The sequence below is a fragment of the Xylocopa sonorina genome, chromosome 8, assembly GCF_050948175.1.
Source record: "Xylocopa sonorina isolate GNS202 chromosome 8, iyXylSono1_principal, whole genome shotgun sequence".
In the NCBI taxonomy this organism is placed as follows: Eukaryota; Metazoa; Arthropoda; class Insecta; order Hymenoptera; family Apidae; genus Xylocopa; species Xylocopa sonorina.
Genome location: NC_135200.1, coordinates 9,677,988 through 9,694,265, shown reverse-complemented (window position 1 = coordinate 9,694,265; position 16,278 = coordinate 9,677,988). Strand labels below are relative to the sequence as shown.

The 16,278-nt window shown below is 47.7% G+C and overlaps 1 protein-coding gene across 5 annotated transcripts in view; it reads left to right on the top strand.

Annotated features, from left to right (window-relative positions):
• The window catches only part of Sarm (sterile alpha and armadillo motif), a 107,458-nt gene that overhangs the window by 60,819 nt on the left and 30,361 nt on the right, over window positions 1-16,278 (top strand). Inside the window, exon 1 of one of the 5 annotated variants that reach the window (XR_013102152.1) lies at window positions 13,835-14,033. The exons of 3 other annotated variants lie outside the window; for them this stretch is intronic. Coding sequence is in view for 1 of the 2 variants with exons in the window: in XM_076899995.1 (XP_076756110.1) it covers window positions 13,932-14,033 (102 nt within the window). In the remaining variant the exon portion in view is untranslated. Of the gene's footprint in view, window positions 1-13,834; window positions 14,034-16,278 lie in introns of those variants that run through there. One more of the 5 variants, XM_076899995.1, reaches the window with a different exon arrangement.

Genomic DNA, 16,278 nt, shown 5'->3' with positions numbered 1-16,278 from the left:
ACTGCCGCATCCAAGTTAATCGTTCTTACCATTACGCTCCTCTATTTCTGTCTACGTGCAATCGCGAGAATTATATGCACCAGTCGATCGACGCACAATTTTTTTCTACTCTCCGTCTCGATTGCACGCTGGCGTCTATGTCGGTCGCGACCAGAGGCATTCAGTTTGACCTGAATTACCGTGGAAATGCAAGTGAACGCGTGGGGTGAAGGAGAAAGAATGCAAATTCGTTTGTGCGAACCGAACAGCGCCTCCTTTTAACCTTGCTGCGATCAAGAGTCTCGTAAATATTTTTTTGTTTCACCGAGGAAACTTAAGCAAATTCGATTTCATACTTCGCGTGAAAGTTGCAAATGGTCCACGCGCGTTGACGCAAAAATACTCGAAGAGCACTACTTGATACTTTGCTCGCGGGTGGAAAACGATAGCCCAGAGTGCAGTCTATGGAGTGCAACAGAGGGTGGAACGTTGATCGCAGAGGACATTAACGCGTCGCGAGGACCAGCGTTGATCAAAGGGTACGAGAATCAGCGAGAGATCCACCATGAAATCTCTCTGTCGTCGGTACGTCGTTTCACTGAACACAGCCTGCCAGCTTTCTTCTTCCCGTCGTCCACGTATTCCCTGCGGGGAGAATTAGAGCCCTATCTGCCTGTCGACGGTTGATAAATCTGTTACTCCAGGTGTCTGGTTCCGCTCCGTTCGACGCTTTTCCTGGAACCACGCGACGATAACGTCGATTGGAGCCAGTGATCGATTCACGTTCCATGTGAATGCTTACATGAATGTTTTACAAACTATATTCAATTAATAAGAAAATAAAATATTGTATTAAAATAGTCTGTAGTTAAATACCATTTGTCACTCAGAATCTTGTAAAATCCAAATCTACTCTTCTAAAAATCGATTCACTCAAAACCAGTCGTCTCTGATGAAAGAAATGTGCATAGAAACAGTTGTTTTTCTGTTGAACAGCCCAGTGGCAAATTGCTGGGGCGATTTTTAAATCCTCCACGTCGACGTCACTTCCGCGAGTCGTAAAGGTGCGCTCGCACCGCCGTTTGACGTAATCGAGCGTGGCCGCGGTCATTTACATCGCTGTTTACAGATCTCGTTTCGCCGGCCAAGTCTATTTTCCCTCCGCCTCTCGCGTTCCGCGAGCTCGACTGGCCTCGAGACTCCCGCAGGTTGATAATCCACTCGAGTGGCGCCATTGCTGATTACCCGCGCCCACGCGCACCCTTTCTATCTGTCCCTGGTTTTATCCTCCTCGTCAGCCTTCGATTTTGCGCTCTCGACGTGCCACGAACAGAAGAGCCTATCGTCTAGGAAGCTCGCGAAGCAAATCGTTTCATCGACGACGATTGCTCTCGATCGGTACGTTCGTCTCGTTCGAAGCTGCATGCAAAGTCGATGGCCTCGAGTACTTTGGTCGGGTTAAAATATCCAGGTGCGAACAAGAGGGCTTTCCATGAAGCCTCTCCGCCGTTTCGCGGCTTTTGTCGAACCCGTCGAGTTCCCTGGAAGCGAGAGTAATTCAGGATTTTCGCGTATTTGCACTGCTGGACGGTTTGTTTTTTCTCGTTACCGCTCGGTACGAGGAACGCGCGTTTAGAACAAAATAACTTCGACCAGATTTCACCGTGCGGGTCGGCACGTAGTACTCGATCTTCGCGGAATCGAATACGTACCACTCGGTTTACTCGCAGAAGAGATGGCTGGTATTCGGTTTTCGCATTCCGCGTGAATAGAAATCGCGCGAGTAGAACGATCTACGAGAGTTACTTAACGTTCTACTCGCGCGAGTACACGAATGATCGATACTCACGTAAATGGGACACTTAACGCTCGATACTCGCGCGAGTAGAATACTTAGCAGCGGATACTCGCGCGCGTGGAATACTCAGCATTCGATGGGATCTCGTACGAGTAGATTACTAAATGTTCGATGCTCGTGTGAGTGTACTCGAGTAGACGGGACGCTTGCTACTCGATACCTTCGTGAGTAGAATATTTTCCTCCCATACCCGTACTCGCACGAGTAGCGTCAAACCTAGACACCCCCTCTTTCTCACGAATAGAATACTTGATCCATCATTGGATTACTAAACTTCTTCGCGATTAAAAAAACACTTAGTCCAATTTTTCATCAAACGAAACCCTCGCTACACATTCGCTTTTCAACGGAAACGAACGCTCGTCGTCCGCCACAGAACTCGACCCCATAAAAAGCTCGAACCTCCCTTATCAGGCGAAACGGGCTCTGTCCAGGTTCGAGCGAAACAAGAAAACCCGCAGCACCGGGTGGCTCGTAAATAACCACGAATTCCGGTTCTCCGGATCGAGGCGACGTAAGTCAGAGCGCGCGAGCAGAACTTTCCTCTCCTTCGAGCCGCGAGGAAAGGAAGGGCGCGACTCTGCGTCGCCGAATGCAATCTAGTTCCGTCGTTTCCTGAGCGCGTCGCGTGACGCACAAAGGACTCGAAGCCGTGGCCGCGAGCAGAGAGGATACGCGCGCGAAACGCGACGAATCATACCCAAACGTAACTATTTTCTTCTTCGTTCTGTTACAGGTGAGTGCCATTTTTGCCCCTCGTCGACCAGTTGCTTTCAGTCCGTTCGAGGGAAGATGTTATTACCATTTGAATCGTGGCGGTCGAGGGAGACGAGCAGGTAGGCGCGTTCCTCTCCAACGTTTCTTTCCTCGAGGAAGCTGCACCGCGAGCTTCTGGATTTGGAGTCGAGACGACACGATGGAGTGGTCCAAGTATTACCACATGGCGGATGAGGTTTAGTCGATGCTGCTGGCTCGATTAACTTATTCGTGATTGCTTTTTAGACGCATTCCATAGCGCCTCGATGGTTTATGTATTATATATTAGGCGTGTATTAGGTTTCTTTATGTAATATTCATTTTCGAGATGGAGTAAGCGATGTTGCGTATGTACGAGGAGATATTTAAGGGAAAAGGGTGGAATAGATCGCTAGACGAGACACCTACGCGTAGATATGAAGACTAGCATTTCATGTACGCGGTTCGCGGTACGAAGATAAAAATCGCGCGTTCGTTTGGAATCGTTGACGAGCCGTAGCAGCTCGTTGGGAATAGCGGAGCGTGCGCGAGCGGAAGTTGGATGGAATTTCGCGGTGGCCTGAGAGCCACTGGTGTCGCATCGCGACGTGTTTGTCTGGTCGTTCTAACGGTGCGGCGATCGTTAGTCCCCGCATGTCCCACGGGCACGATCGCCGCGAGATGGGCATTCGACTTTCACGGGGCTCGCGCCAGCCGGCCGCTGACTCACGTGTGCTGCACGCGTCGCGAAACTCGATCGAGCCGCGCGTTTTTCCACGCGCCTTTTCGCTACCCTCGACTAGAATAGACGAGACTCTCCAAAGTAAGCTGAGAAACTTCCTGTGCTTTTGGCCAACGCTCCGCTCGCGTTGATTTCTCTGAAAAAACCGAAGCTCGCGTCAGTTCCTTTTTCACGAGCCATTCGAATTCCCACCATCTCGCGCGCCGCATAGTTGAAACCCAGCTCATCTCCACACCTCGAGCGAAATGTCACGACGTATGATTCGAGGTGGCAAAGTTGCCGGAGGGTCGAGCGTACTTGACCCAGAGGTGAGAAAAAGGAAAGGAGGGTTGCTCCGCGTCGCAGCGCGCCTCGAATTCCTCCGTGAGTCATCGAGGTTCGCCAAGAGGGGACCAAGCGTGCCCGCGCGAGAACTCCGCGTCCTGTCCCCGTCGCTCTTCGCGTTTCCACGCGCGATCCGCCACGAGGAGGTGACTCAACCGAATTTCTTGCCGCTCTCCCTCGATTTTTCACATCGACCGTCCATCAAGCGCGCTCGAAGCGTGCTCGAACCGGGCTGTGAATCACGTAGAACCCGATGATTGGCTCGCGCCCCTCGAGAGGGATTCTTCCGCTTATTGGCCGAGGCTTGTAATTAGAGGCTGCCAGGGCGCCGGAATGTGTTTGCGAAGCGGAGAAGAATGCGTTATTTGAAGTTGCCTCGGGGATCGTGAATGCTCCTCTGAGAGTTTGCTTAGGTGCCTTTCTTGAACATTTTTCAGGGATTCGGTCGAGATGACAGCTCGAGACTTTTTTGAGAAAATAGAAGATGATTGAGAAATTTAGTCTTCGATGATATTACCAAGGTTGAGTTTGATTTTAAGAAAAAAATTTATTACTCGCTCGAAGAAGCAGCCATATGCGTGCGGACGTCGAGCCTGTTTGGGAAAAGGGTGGATGCACCGTGATGAATGTTGGTGCACGAGAAAAGGAGGCGAGAGGTCTACGACCTTTTCGTGGAATCGTAACGCACTAACGACCCTGCGTATTATGCGTTCGTGATAACGCGCACAATGCGATACAGGAGCACGTGGCTTGGTATCGTAACGTGCAACCTTGAACTTCCTCCACGAATGATTCACGGCTCGTTCATTCATCCGGCTCGTCCGTTCATGGTACGCGCGGCTCTCGCGCCTGTGCTTACGCGGAAAAAGTGCCCAGCGTACTCGAATTGCCGGAGTACCGATCCTCTGACTCTAACCTCGCTGAAAACTGGAACAACGATCTCAATTAGCGTTTCTGTTATCCATTGTCGGAAGATGAAAAATCGTTGGCTCTCCTTTAAACAGTTTTTCTTTCTATCCATTTTTCCTGCGTCTCAATTAAGGCCACTTAGGATAATCTATTTATTCTGCATACCGCGTCAAATATTTCTCCGATAAAGGAATGTTTATTAACCATATGATTAAATAAACCCGCTTCTCCCTTACCACTTGAAACTCCCAGGTTTTACACCCCTTTATCGTGTCTCCACGGTGTTATCCCGCGTAATGCTGTACGCCAACATTAGAACATCGCTGATAACGCTCGAAACAACCCTCGACTTCCGCTAAAAGTCAAATATTTGTTAAACCAAGGAATATTCACTAATCAGACGATCACACAGTCCTCTGTCTCGATACTCGTACAAACGAACTTATCCTCGTCACGAGGGTTCCTACGATAACGCTTTCTTAGCTCGTATTAGAGCCTCGAGGACACACGACCCTTCTCAACCGCTCGTGCACTCTGCTGCTCCATATTTCTTCCAGTCAATTTAACATCTCAACCTCTTTAATCGTCTCTTCATATTGTTCTCCAACGATGCACTCCGCCAACGTAACAGCACCGATATCGCTCGCGAGAAGCGCCTCGACAACGACACCTATCGATCACGCGTCGACTAACGGCCATCGAGTCCTCTCTCCGGCCGTTGATAAATATCCGGTTCTTTTGTAGCTTGTAGGAGCGCGAGCGTCCCGTTCTCTCGCGTAATGAATTTTCAGTGTCACACGATAAGAGCAACAGGCGCAGCTGAATCACGAACTTTCCACGCCTCCGTGAAACGCATCTCGCGACGGCCACGCGCTCCTGACTCATCGACCCGGATCGTGGGACGATCACCCACCCTTCCTCGCACCCTCGACTGAAAAATCGAGTCATCGTGGTTCCACCGTGCCTCACCTTTTGTTTGCTGCTTCGTTTGCGCGTGGATCACGAGATGTCTTGGAAAGGATCAGTGCCACGGATGGTTTATTACTTTTTAGAATTTCAGTCACCGCCAGATAGCTGTTTCGAAGTATTTTAAGTTCTAGATTGAAATTTATTTTGGGTATTCTATGTGTGACGGTTGAAACTTAGAAGTTTGTTAGACTTCCTTTTAAGGTATTGGGAAATGTAAAAAAGAATGCAAAGTTACATAAGTAAGTCTAGTCGATCGAAGTCCAGCTATTATTCAGTGATTGTAAATTGTGCATACGAAATTGCAACCGGAAAAATGTTCATTTCCTTATTGCACCGTGTGATAATTCGTTGAACGATGTGTTTCACGATTTTTGCTTTATATAACGATTGTAAATCTGTCGATTGGAAATTTCGATCGCACGTGCAGAGAGGTTGACGCAATTACAAAGTGGGTCGTTAAAGATTTCGAGTCGATTAGAGGTTCTAGAAAAGACGCCGCGGGGAACTTTGTACTTCCGGTTGTAAAACGTGCACTTAAGCCGCGAGATTTTATGAATGAAACTTCCGTAGTATCTTATATTACTACTATATCTCGAGTCACGCACTACTCGTGACTCATCGATCCGGATTGCGCGATAGTCACCTGTTCCCTACTCTCTTGGGAACTGGATTCGCTGGTGCAACCAGTCATCGTTTGTTTGCTGGATCAACTTGTCTGCGGATTCTGACGAATATCGCAAACTTTGGGCGTGGAGGCTGAAAGTTTCACCCGTTACGCGTTTCCTTCCCTTCGCGATCTTTCAAAATCCTAAAAATAAGATCATGAATTTTTGCATTCGCTCAGATAAATAATTTCACGTGATTCCTCGCCAGGAAAAATCGTGGAAATGTTTCGAGATTTGGAAATCTCAGCAGTCAAAATTTACTGCTTTCTGAAAATGTTCTATCATTAGAATTTTTGCACGCGAAAATTTACTTTCAGAATTTCTATTGTAACAATGCGAATAGCTCGTCAGAATTATCCAAATCAGATACGAAAACATCGAACCGTTTCCTGGTCTATGTTTAACATCCGCGTCGCGCGACAGAGACTATTTAAATACAAAGCGTGGCGGAAGTGCGAACAATGATATTCGCTTAAAACCCAAACGGGGTATTCCCAGAGTGTCATAGCCGCAGATAACTATTGCCGTTGTCCATTGACAATCGGAAGACGAACAATCCGATTCCGCGAATACAGCCGCGAAAAAAGCTGGAGGCTCGTTTCCGCGCACGTCTCGCGGCGGTTATCGCCGGCTGACGGAGACCACGCGCCTTAAGTGGCTCGATAAAAGACGTGAATCAGCGTTTGGGGCAGTCCTCTGCCCGTGAGAAAGAATTCGACGGGACACGCACGAGCCTGGCGCTCGTTTCGCCGATACCGATCGTGTCGCGAATCGCGAAACACGTACCTGACGATTTGTCGCTGCTCGTAACACTTCGGAACATTGTCCACGGGACATCGAAACGGCCATCGAATAATGGCCTTCGTTTCTTTTACATAACTGGTTTTGGGCCTTTGTTGGAACTTCCAGAACGAACGAATTATTTTTCTTTTTTCTCGTCTGCTCGGCGAAAAATGAGAGAGGAGACGAAGCTTGCGAACGCGTGAGAAGTTGTATCCGAGTTTAATTTCTTTTCATTCCTTCCTTTGAAATTGTATCGCGTGTTTCTTTTATGGCTCGAGTTTTATTCTGCCGGTGCAAACACGAGAGATAGACAGATAAAGGTGCTCGATAATATTGTGAGTGAAATAAAAAACGCGGGATCTGGCGTGGAAAACCCCTCGATACGGATCCGTACGGGGAAATCAGATTATATAATCGTCCGCTGAACTTCGTTATCAATCCTTCCTGTTTTGTGAAATCATCGCGCGTCACGACTTTCTAATTCCCGTAAATTTCATTCGGACGTCACTTTCTAACTTGATTTCAGACAAGCGCCTCTCGTACGCGTGACTATTTCCCCGTTGGTCGTCGCGAAAACTCCTCCCAGTAGAAAACCATCGATGGTTCCGTTATCGAGAAACGTTCTCAGGAAGAAAATCGAACGGAAGGACGGGGTAATTTCCGCGATTTGGACAAACGAATTAATTTGGAACTGAACGGCACCAAATGGGTCCGTTGCGTTCGCTCGCGTTGTTCAAGTATAGTTGAAGAGGCTGTGCGATTGAAGTGCATCTCGATTTAGACGGTGCGAGGGCAACGTGCACCTAGGGACACGTACCTCAAGCGTGTGCTGTTTAATTTGATCGTTTGAGTGGCCCTCGATGATCCCAACTGTTAATCCATCGCCTCTGATAATTAAATGTCTACTCGTTGGCTAACGCTGTTCTTAAACGAATTTTTCAATCAAACCAAATTCGAGAAAACATACAAACTCTTATTATAATCTACATTCTAAACGCTTCTAATCGATTTTCAATCGATGAGAATTGAAAATCCAAGCTTTCCTGGAAAAGCTGTTCGTCTAAGAAATAGTTAGGTTGAAAAGAAGTAAATACACGAGTGAACAGACGTGGATTAGCAAGGTGCAAGAATTCTTCTATGGAAGAGCGCGAATTCTACGGGCAGATCGCGCTCGATAACCAAGAGAAAGAAAAGAGAAACGTATCCACGTCTTCTAGAGCGTTCGAAGGTATGTCTGGCATCCTAATAGTGGAAGACTCTGGGATCTTTGGAACGGGCTGCGAGGTTCGACGTACCGGCCGCTATGCGAAACATCCGACCCAATCGAACCCTAGCATATTCTAATCTTAAGCCTTTTAATCTTCACTCACTCGAGCACGGTTATTTACGGCGTCGTTACGCGCAACACACTCGCTCGACGGTTAAACGTTCTCGTTATTGTAACAGTCAGACGTGGCTCCCTTGACAAACGGCCATTGGTGGCTCACTGAAACGGATATTCGACTGGCTCGCAGCTGATCGCTTTTACCAAGCCACGATTAGGTGTTCGAGCTCGAACAGCTGACATTTCGTTAAGAGAGTCTTTAATTTAAAAAAAGATTTTATTAAGAGGCGTGGAAGAAATGCGATTGAAATTATCCCCTTGGAAATGATACAGTTTTTACGTGTGCGTGTGTACCGTTTCAAGAATCGTAATTGAAATCAGTTCGAGGAACCATAATTGAAACTGCACCGCGTAAGTACGTCGATGACGGTGTGGCGATTTAATCGCATGCAAAAACGGGTCAAACGGGAGTACGAGAGAGCCGTCGTGACATCCTTGACTCGAAAGTGAGTCACTCGCGCGGCGAGTTACGCCACTCTCGTGACACCTAATCGTCCTTCTCGAGTTCAAGTTCAGGGCTGCTGCGCGGCGATTTCCACGAATGGTTCCACCGTCCCAAGAACTGGGTCGATGGTTCTCGTTACCAAGCCCAACTAGCGCAACCGGACCCACGAAACCTCGAGGAATCCACGCTGCGTTTCCGTGAAAAACCTGGAAACACACGCTTCGTCTCTCTCCCTCTCTCTCTCTTCTCTATCGTATCCGCCGCATTTACACATGACTCATCCGCGATGCCATTCATCTTTCGCGTTACATAATTCGCGTGCATCATCGTTCATAACAACAAACAAATCCTCGTAACCGCTCTATAAATAGAATTGATTGAAACATTCGGAGAAATTTAAACAATTACCGCAAACAACGTGTCGAAGAGACACAATAACATACTTATCATCTTCAAATAGTCACGAGATCATATCCCTGTAAACAATATTAGACAGATCAGAATTTCTTTCTATAGAAACTGAAAGCGGAAGTTGGTACTTGCGACAAACTACATATGCCTTGCTATTCATCTAGTGATGACTATCGAAGAAGATCCTCTACAATATACCATTTCAAACTACTTAGTTCACCAATTAATTACCAACAAATTGTTCTCCACTGTAATCGTATCACCTCCGGTAGACGACCAGAACGACGATGACGACGATCGTCTCGAAGGGAAGAATGCTGAAGCCTCGAGCGAAGAAGATGCGAGGGGGAGTATGGAACGCGCGTGCTTCGAGTTCGCAAATAAGCGTGACCCCCAGGTTTCGCGGTAAGGATGTCAATTAGATTCCGCGCGGCGGGCCGTCGCGTATCGTCCATCCCTTCTGCGCGGCCGTAGACGTTCAATTCACGCTGATAGTACTCGCTCTGGACGGTTACGTCATCGCCCTGTGAATGGACCGAGCCAGGATCCCTCCGATCGTCGCGAGTTCACTTTTCAATGGCCACGCGTGAGTGTCCAGCGGGACAGATTAGCCGATACTCATTCACGCGTCGATCGATCCATCGCAGAAGCCGCAGGGTCGACCTTCAGGGTGGAAAGTCAGAGCGGAACCTTGGAACGGATGTCGATCAACGATACGGAATACGTAGTAGCGAGGACTCGTTCGATGGCCATATCGGCGCGTTTTATGGGTTCGTGGAACGAGTAATTAAGTCGCGTTCGAGAGGTTCGATGAGAAGAGTGGTTAATTATTCATCAGGTACGAGAGAGCGTGGGTGAAAAGGACGCGTTGAGGTCGCTGAAGTAGCCGCTTGCGCGTGGAAATTCGAACGCGATCGATCCTCCTGATTAACGAAGGAACTGCTCTCCTGTTTGTAGACTAAAACAATTCGAATTTATTATTCAGACGAGTTTACTGTGAACGTAATCGCTGGGGTCCTTCGAACTCGTTCTCGAAGCGAACATTCGACGAGGTAATCCCTGAGACACTTCGAGGTATCATCGCGATGTGTTATTCGAGACTACAAGAAACGAGGACACAATTGGAACGAGGATAATCCAAAGATCGTAGAACAGGGTTAAATACCCTGGTACAGTTTTAGAGATTATCAGAGATTATTATTGTCACACGTACATTCCATCTGATCGAAATAATATCGATGCAACGGAGTCATCCTGGTCGTCGATGCTCCTCGAATATTCAGGGCGCGGCGGCGAAGAAAATTCCCAGAAGTAGCATCCTCTCTCCGGACTACCTTTCCGGAGTACCACCGTGGTCCCCTCGCCCACCTAACCGAACCATCGAGTGAATCATCGATTCCTCGGAACCTCGCGCGTGTCTCTGTCTCTCTCGATTCGGCTCCCTGCCCTCCCCTCTTCTTCACCTGTCGTAACCTCGCTGTACGCGATCGTTCCGATCGTTCGTGGGGACCAGCTGATCCCCACGGCGCTGCCACGCTTCTCTCTCTCTGTCTCTCTCTCTCCCCCGTGCCACGACTGATAACGCGACGCCGCGGCGTTGATAAAACGCGGGTATTTGTAGCGGCGAGGCTCGAGCCAAGCGTTAGTCTCGCGTCGCGCCTCAGCGTCGATCGATCGTCAGTCGCGAATCGTGCTCGTCGCCAGTCTCCAAGGACCACGCTCCCTCTCTCTCTTTCTCTCTCTCTCTTTTTCTCTGTCTACGTACGTACGACGAGCGTAAAGAGAGAAAGCAAGAGGAATCCAAGGCGATTCGCGCGCGTCGGTGAATGGTTCCTGGTGATCGGATCGGTTCGATCACCTCTCGCGTACCGAGGAACGTTTCGAACGTGTCGTTCGCCAGTCCGTGGCGAACGGTCGAGGCCGCGCGAGACTCGCGATGACGGATTTAACTGCGTGCTTTTATCTGTTCCGTTCGAATTGACCGCGCGATACCAGTGGACTGTTGTAAACGAGTGTTGGTTCTCGCGATTGGATTCTGTGCGCGATTTTTGCGTCGACAGTGAAGAAGGTTTCTGAGTTGATTGGTTAGTAGTCGTGGGTTTTTCTATTGGTTCTCCGTGGTGGGATCGATCTTTCGTTGTCGTCCAAGTGTCGCGACCAAAATGGCGGCTTGCGTAACTCGGTTGTTACTCTTTGACGGTCTGCTGGCTGGTGTGCTTTTCCATTCGACGCGTTTCTGTTGCGATTAATTGGGCCGCTTTGTGTTCGTCACCTTGAGTTCAGTGATGGTATTAGAAGCGAGGGAAGTGATCATTTATCTAAGAAGGAAGAATCCCGTGTAGCTGTATATCGACATTCTTTAGATCGTAGTTTATTTACTGATAAGTGTTCTATTGTATTCCATCGGGTACAGGATTGCAACGATAGTGGAAGGCAGTTTATTATTGCGGTGGCGAGTGTGTTGGGTTCTAACGTTCAGATTAAAATCGTCGCTACGCAGACTGTTTGAAATGCGAACATTGTACCAGCTTGACGAAGTGACGTTTTTAACCATTTTTCCTGACGATTATTTGAATCGCGTACAAATCTCTTTTGATAGCCGTCATCCCGCTCCGTTTTCTCTGTCCTTTTTTTTGTCACGAGTTGACACACTTCAGTCGTCGATAATTCCAGTGTCGACACTCGTGCAGTCCTCGACATTAGTCCAGTTCCAACGCACTCGCGTTATCTCTTGGTACAAATCGATCGCAACCATTTCGAGAGAAGTCAAACAATTCGTATAATTCTAGAGATCGATAGAGGCATTTCTCTTCGAGGAAACGAAACGCAGACGACTCGAAGGCGATCCAGTCGATCAAAGGTGTAAAATCGAGCGTACTTCTTTCTCTTTTTTTTCTTCTCGAAAGGAGTCGACATTTCGATCGCGACGGTTGCGTAATGGGCGCGCGCGCGTACGCCACTTCCGCATGGGCCGGCTGCATAGAAATGCAACGGAGACGAGACGCGTCCCGACGCCGGCTGGCACAAAAGCCACGTGCATTCCTGGGAGCGCACGCGCCACCGCGAGACGATGGCACGCTGGATACGTGACTTCCCCCGCCGGAAACGGACGTTTCGATTTCCTTCGCGGGCATAGCCGATGCACGAACCGCAAAAATTGCTCGAATCTCTCTCTCTCACTCCCGCTTATCGTCCTCTCTTACGATGAATATTATCGTATGGTCTTGATAACCACCGCTGATAACGCGTTTCGAGTGACTTTCTGTTTTCTTACCGCTTCACTGTGAAGCGGTTCTTGTTTAAACCTCGTCTGGGAGCTGATTTCCTTTGGGAGATGTTGGCTCTTGGCTGACGATCGATCCTTATACTTCATTTTTTATTCTTTTCATATCTCAATTCTTCTTTCTTGGAATTATGTTAGAAAATGTTTGGGAACTTTGTTTGTTTCCTCAGAGTTGTTGAAAGGGTTTGGATTTTCGTCAGTACGGTATCGCGTTGTAAAAGTTTACGATGTTCAGATCCGGGAGCTCGTAAAGAAACGTTTCGCGCACTTCTCAGTTTGAGAGAAAAACAATATCGAACGTTGTTTTCTTCTCTTTCGCTTCTGGACGTAAGATCGAAGTGGCAGAGGCTCCGCTCGGTAGCACTCCTTCCTTTTTTCTCGCGCAGGACTGCGAAGCGTCAAACACTCTGATTACAAGGTGTCAAGACTTCGAACTGGCAACACTTATTTTACAGCCACGGTTTCTCCGAAATTGTTCGGCTGTGTCTTTGCTACGTGTTTTCCTCGAGATACCACGTGCAAAGTGTATTTATACTTTGCAGCCTTTGCTCGATGGATCCTTCTGAACCCAACTGGCGAGAATCGACACGCTCGCAAGGCCCTCCGTTTAAACACGTGACACTCGTCACATTTCTTCGTCGACACACTCTCGTTTACATTACTTTTCATATAAATTATCATTATCTAGACGTTCGTATTATACCCTTTCGAAGAGCTCGTTCCTTCGCGAAGAACTGTGAACGTGTACGATGAGAAAAAAGAAAGAAACGTTTCGTTCTGGACGTGCTAGTGGATTCATATATCGGTAAGGTTACCAAAATGGCGGTGGCCTTCGAGAACAATGGAAATTCTGTAAAGAAATCCTTGAAATATTGCGTAGTCGTGCTCGTGCATCGACAGCTTCGTTTTCTTCGTCGAAATTCCATCGCGAAGAAAACACCGCCTATGTTTGAACAGCTGTTCGACACGAGGGGTGGTCGTGTCACGGAAAACTGCAGATAGCAAGTCGATGCAATCTGTCGATCGTTGTCGACCCGTCTCGTGCAACGGCAATCGTTGTCCTTTTCAGTCGGTTTCTGGTCGTTCGAACGATCTTCTCTCTCTCGAGGACGCTTGGTCTCCTCGCATGAGCCACGCATGGCTTTCGATCGCCAAATTTAAAGTTCAGATGCACAGCGAAAGATCGATCCACGAACGAAATTAATGATACTTTTTAAGTTTTGTTTGTCAAGGTTCGTTCAATTAATTATCCGTGTTATTTGTTTGGCACAGGTTGTGATAGTAAAATCAGCAAACAAACCGTTCGCAATTCTTTATGTCGCGCAATTCTTGGATGTTGTAAATTGATAAGACTGGAAGATCGATCGTTGGAACGTGTGTAACGATCGATTATCGAAACCATCGGGATTTCCTGTGGCGGCAGTGGGTCGAAATAGATTTATGAATGAGCGTCGATAGGGGACTGAACATGCTGCACAAGCATGGGAGCAGCAGCAGGTCTCACAGCAGCCTGTTGTACAAGGGCAGAGGCACGTTTCTCAAATCTGTAAGTATATTCAAATAATCCAGAATGAAGCGTATTTAAAGGGAAATAATTATTGCAACTACCGTGGACCACGCAGTTTAGTTTGGTTTTCCATCAAATTTTCTAATCTAGCAGCAAAATATTAATCGTTACCTCCAAGCAGAAAAAGCGAATTTCCATGGAGTTTATCGGTTTGGCTCGCGAGTGACTCATTTAGAAGTACAATATGCAGACAGCGTCAATTGGCGTAAATTAAATAAAAACTGTAATTACAATTGCACATAATCGAGTAACACCTCGCGGCAGAATATTCATAAACTTCGTTACTGGGACACTGAAAACGGATTTGCCATGTACCAAGGGTCTCTCGCTCGATGGAGGTGAAAGATTTCTTTCAGTAGTGCCGAGCAAATATTTACTTAGATTATCGTATTGAAGTATCTTGACGATATTTACTTAAGTAAAGTTATTTTTTTATATCAAATCAATATTTGCTCGATTGCAAAAAGGGATATAGAAAAGATATTTGTTTGAAATTGTTCATTGCTTTTGAAAAAAAATGCAATTTCTCCATTCAAATAAATAGTTTATCGTATCTGGGAAAGTTTTGTTTGATTCAAGATAATGTGCAGTCGATTTCGCGGGTAGATATCTGCTAAGTAAATGGAATGTTTGAAAGCCAGGCAAATATTTTGTTCAATATTTTGTTCAAGTAATTAATACTCGTACCAAGCACCTGCATCCCCAATTAACGTGAAACGCATCCACGATGCTGTTCGTATCGAGGCGAACGGGGTTAAAGGGAAAGTCGTATGGCAGTGAAGCAATTAAAGGGACGTCGTCGTCTCGTTATCGAGATCACGAGTGACACGTTACGCTCGTCCGCGTAATTACGCATATTTTCGCGATGAGTGTTTTGTCGCGGACGCGTCGTGTGACATCATACCCTATTTGTGTAGGTGTCGGGAGAATTCAAAATTTTGCAAATTAATCTTCTCGCGACGGCGTGTCGCGAGTGACTCACTGTTTCTCCGCTTGTCGCGCTCACCCTCTCCTCTTGCTTCTTTTAAGGAAGCTGCCTCTAATTGGCGTCGTTCATTCACTGCCGCCATGGATGATGTATCACGTTCGTTCCTCGAAACGATCTGACTCCGTTAGATTATATCATTCCCCTTACGTATTTCGTTATCACACTCTGGTTCGTCTTGGACTCCGTGGTACCACGATTCAAATTTCTTTCAAAATTACAAAAAAGGAAAGTTTCTCTCATTTGAAGCGTGCGCATAACCGAAGCAAACAGGTCGCGATGGTACAACGAAGTTATCTGAGCCCAAACACACCGCAATCCTCACGATAAATCCCAACCAAACAACTGGAACCTTCGAACGACGATCTCGAAAATCTACACCTGTCCAGAATTCCTCAAATATCCTCAGCCATCGATACCATGGCCAACTCGTAACGAAACGAACGTCAGAAAGAAAGCAAGCAAGAATACTCAAGCGAGAACCGACTCGAACTAAAGAAACAGCTTATCGTCGAGCAGTAATGATCGCGATAACGGATCAAACCGCGACTAGAAGAGGACGGTGAGAACCTCTGCGCGCACGCTCGTAACGTCACCGTTCTCGCGTATGCGTCATCGTTTAGGTCACAAACGAGATTCGCGCGTGTAACCATCTATCGGGCAATCAAAGCGCAACCGCGCGTCACGAGCCGTTACAACGGCGTGACATCATCGCGCTAAAACTACGCGCGATGTCACAGACGGAGTGCACGCGCGCGCGCGCGCGTACGCTTCATTCAAGCCGTATCGAGCTCTCCCCCTCGCTGTCTGCGGGGATCAATGTTAACATACGGCCGTCCCCGTCGTCTGCGCGCGAGATCGCACGTGTGCGCAGATAGCGCCGCCGCCGCCGCGGCGCTCGCCGCCCCGTTGCAGCGGAGAGGTCAGGTTTTCTAAGTTCGTCGGCTGACTAATCGTTGTTTACTGTTGCGATGACTTCTGGGTTCGCGGCGCGTACACACACACGCGGACGATTGTGATCGGAATAGTTTAAAAGCCGGCGAGATCGGCGAGGGCAGCAGGTGGGCTTGGCTCGCTCGATTTCTCGCACGAAGCTGAATGAAATGGGGATCGTGGGATTTGTGAGCTGGATGCGACGATCGTGCTCGATGTTGCTGTTAAATTGCACGCTGTATCGATTTTATTGTATGAGAAAATTAGCGATGGTTGTCACTGTTGCTTTTGGAGACTTTAATGCTG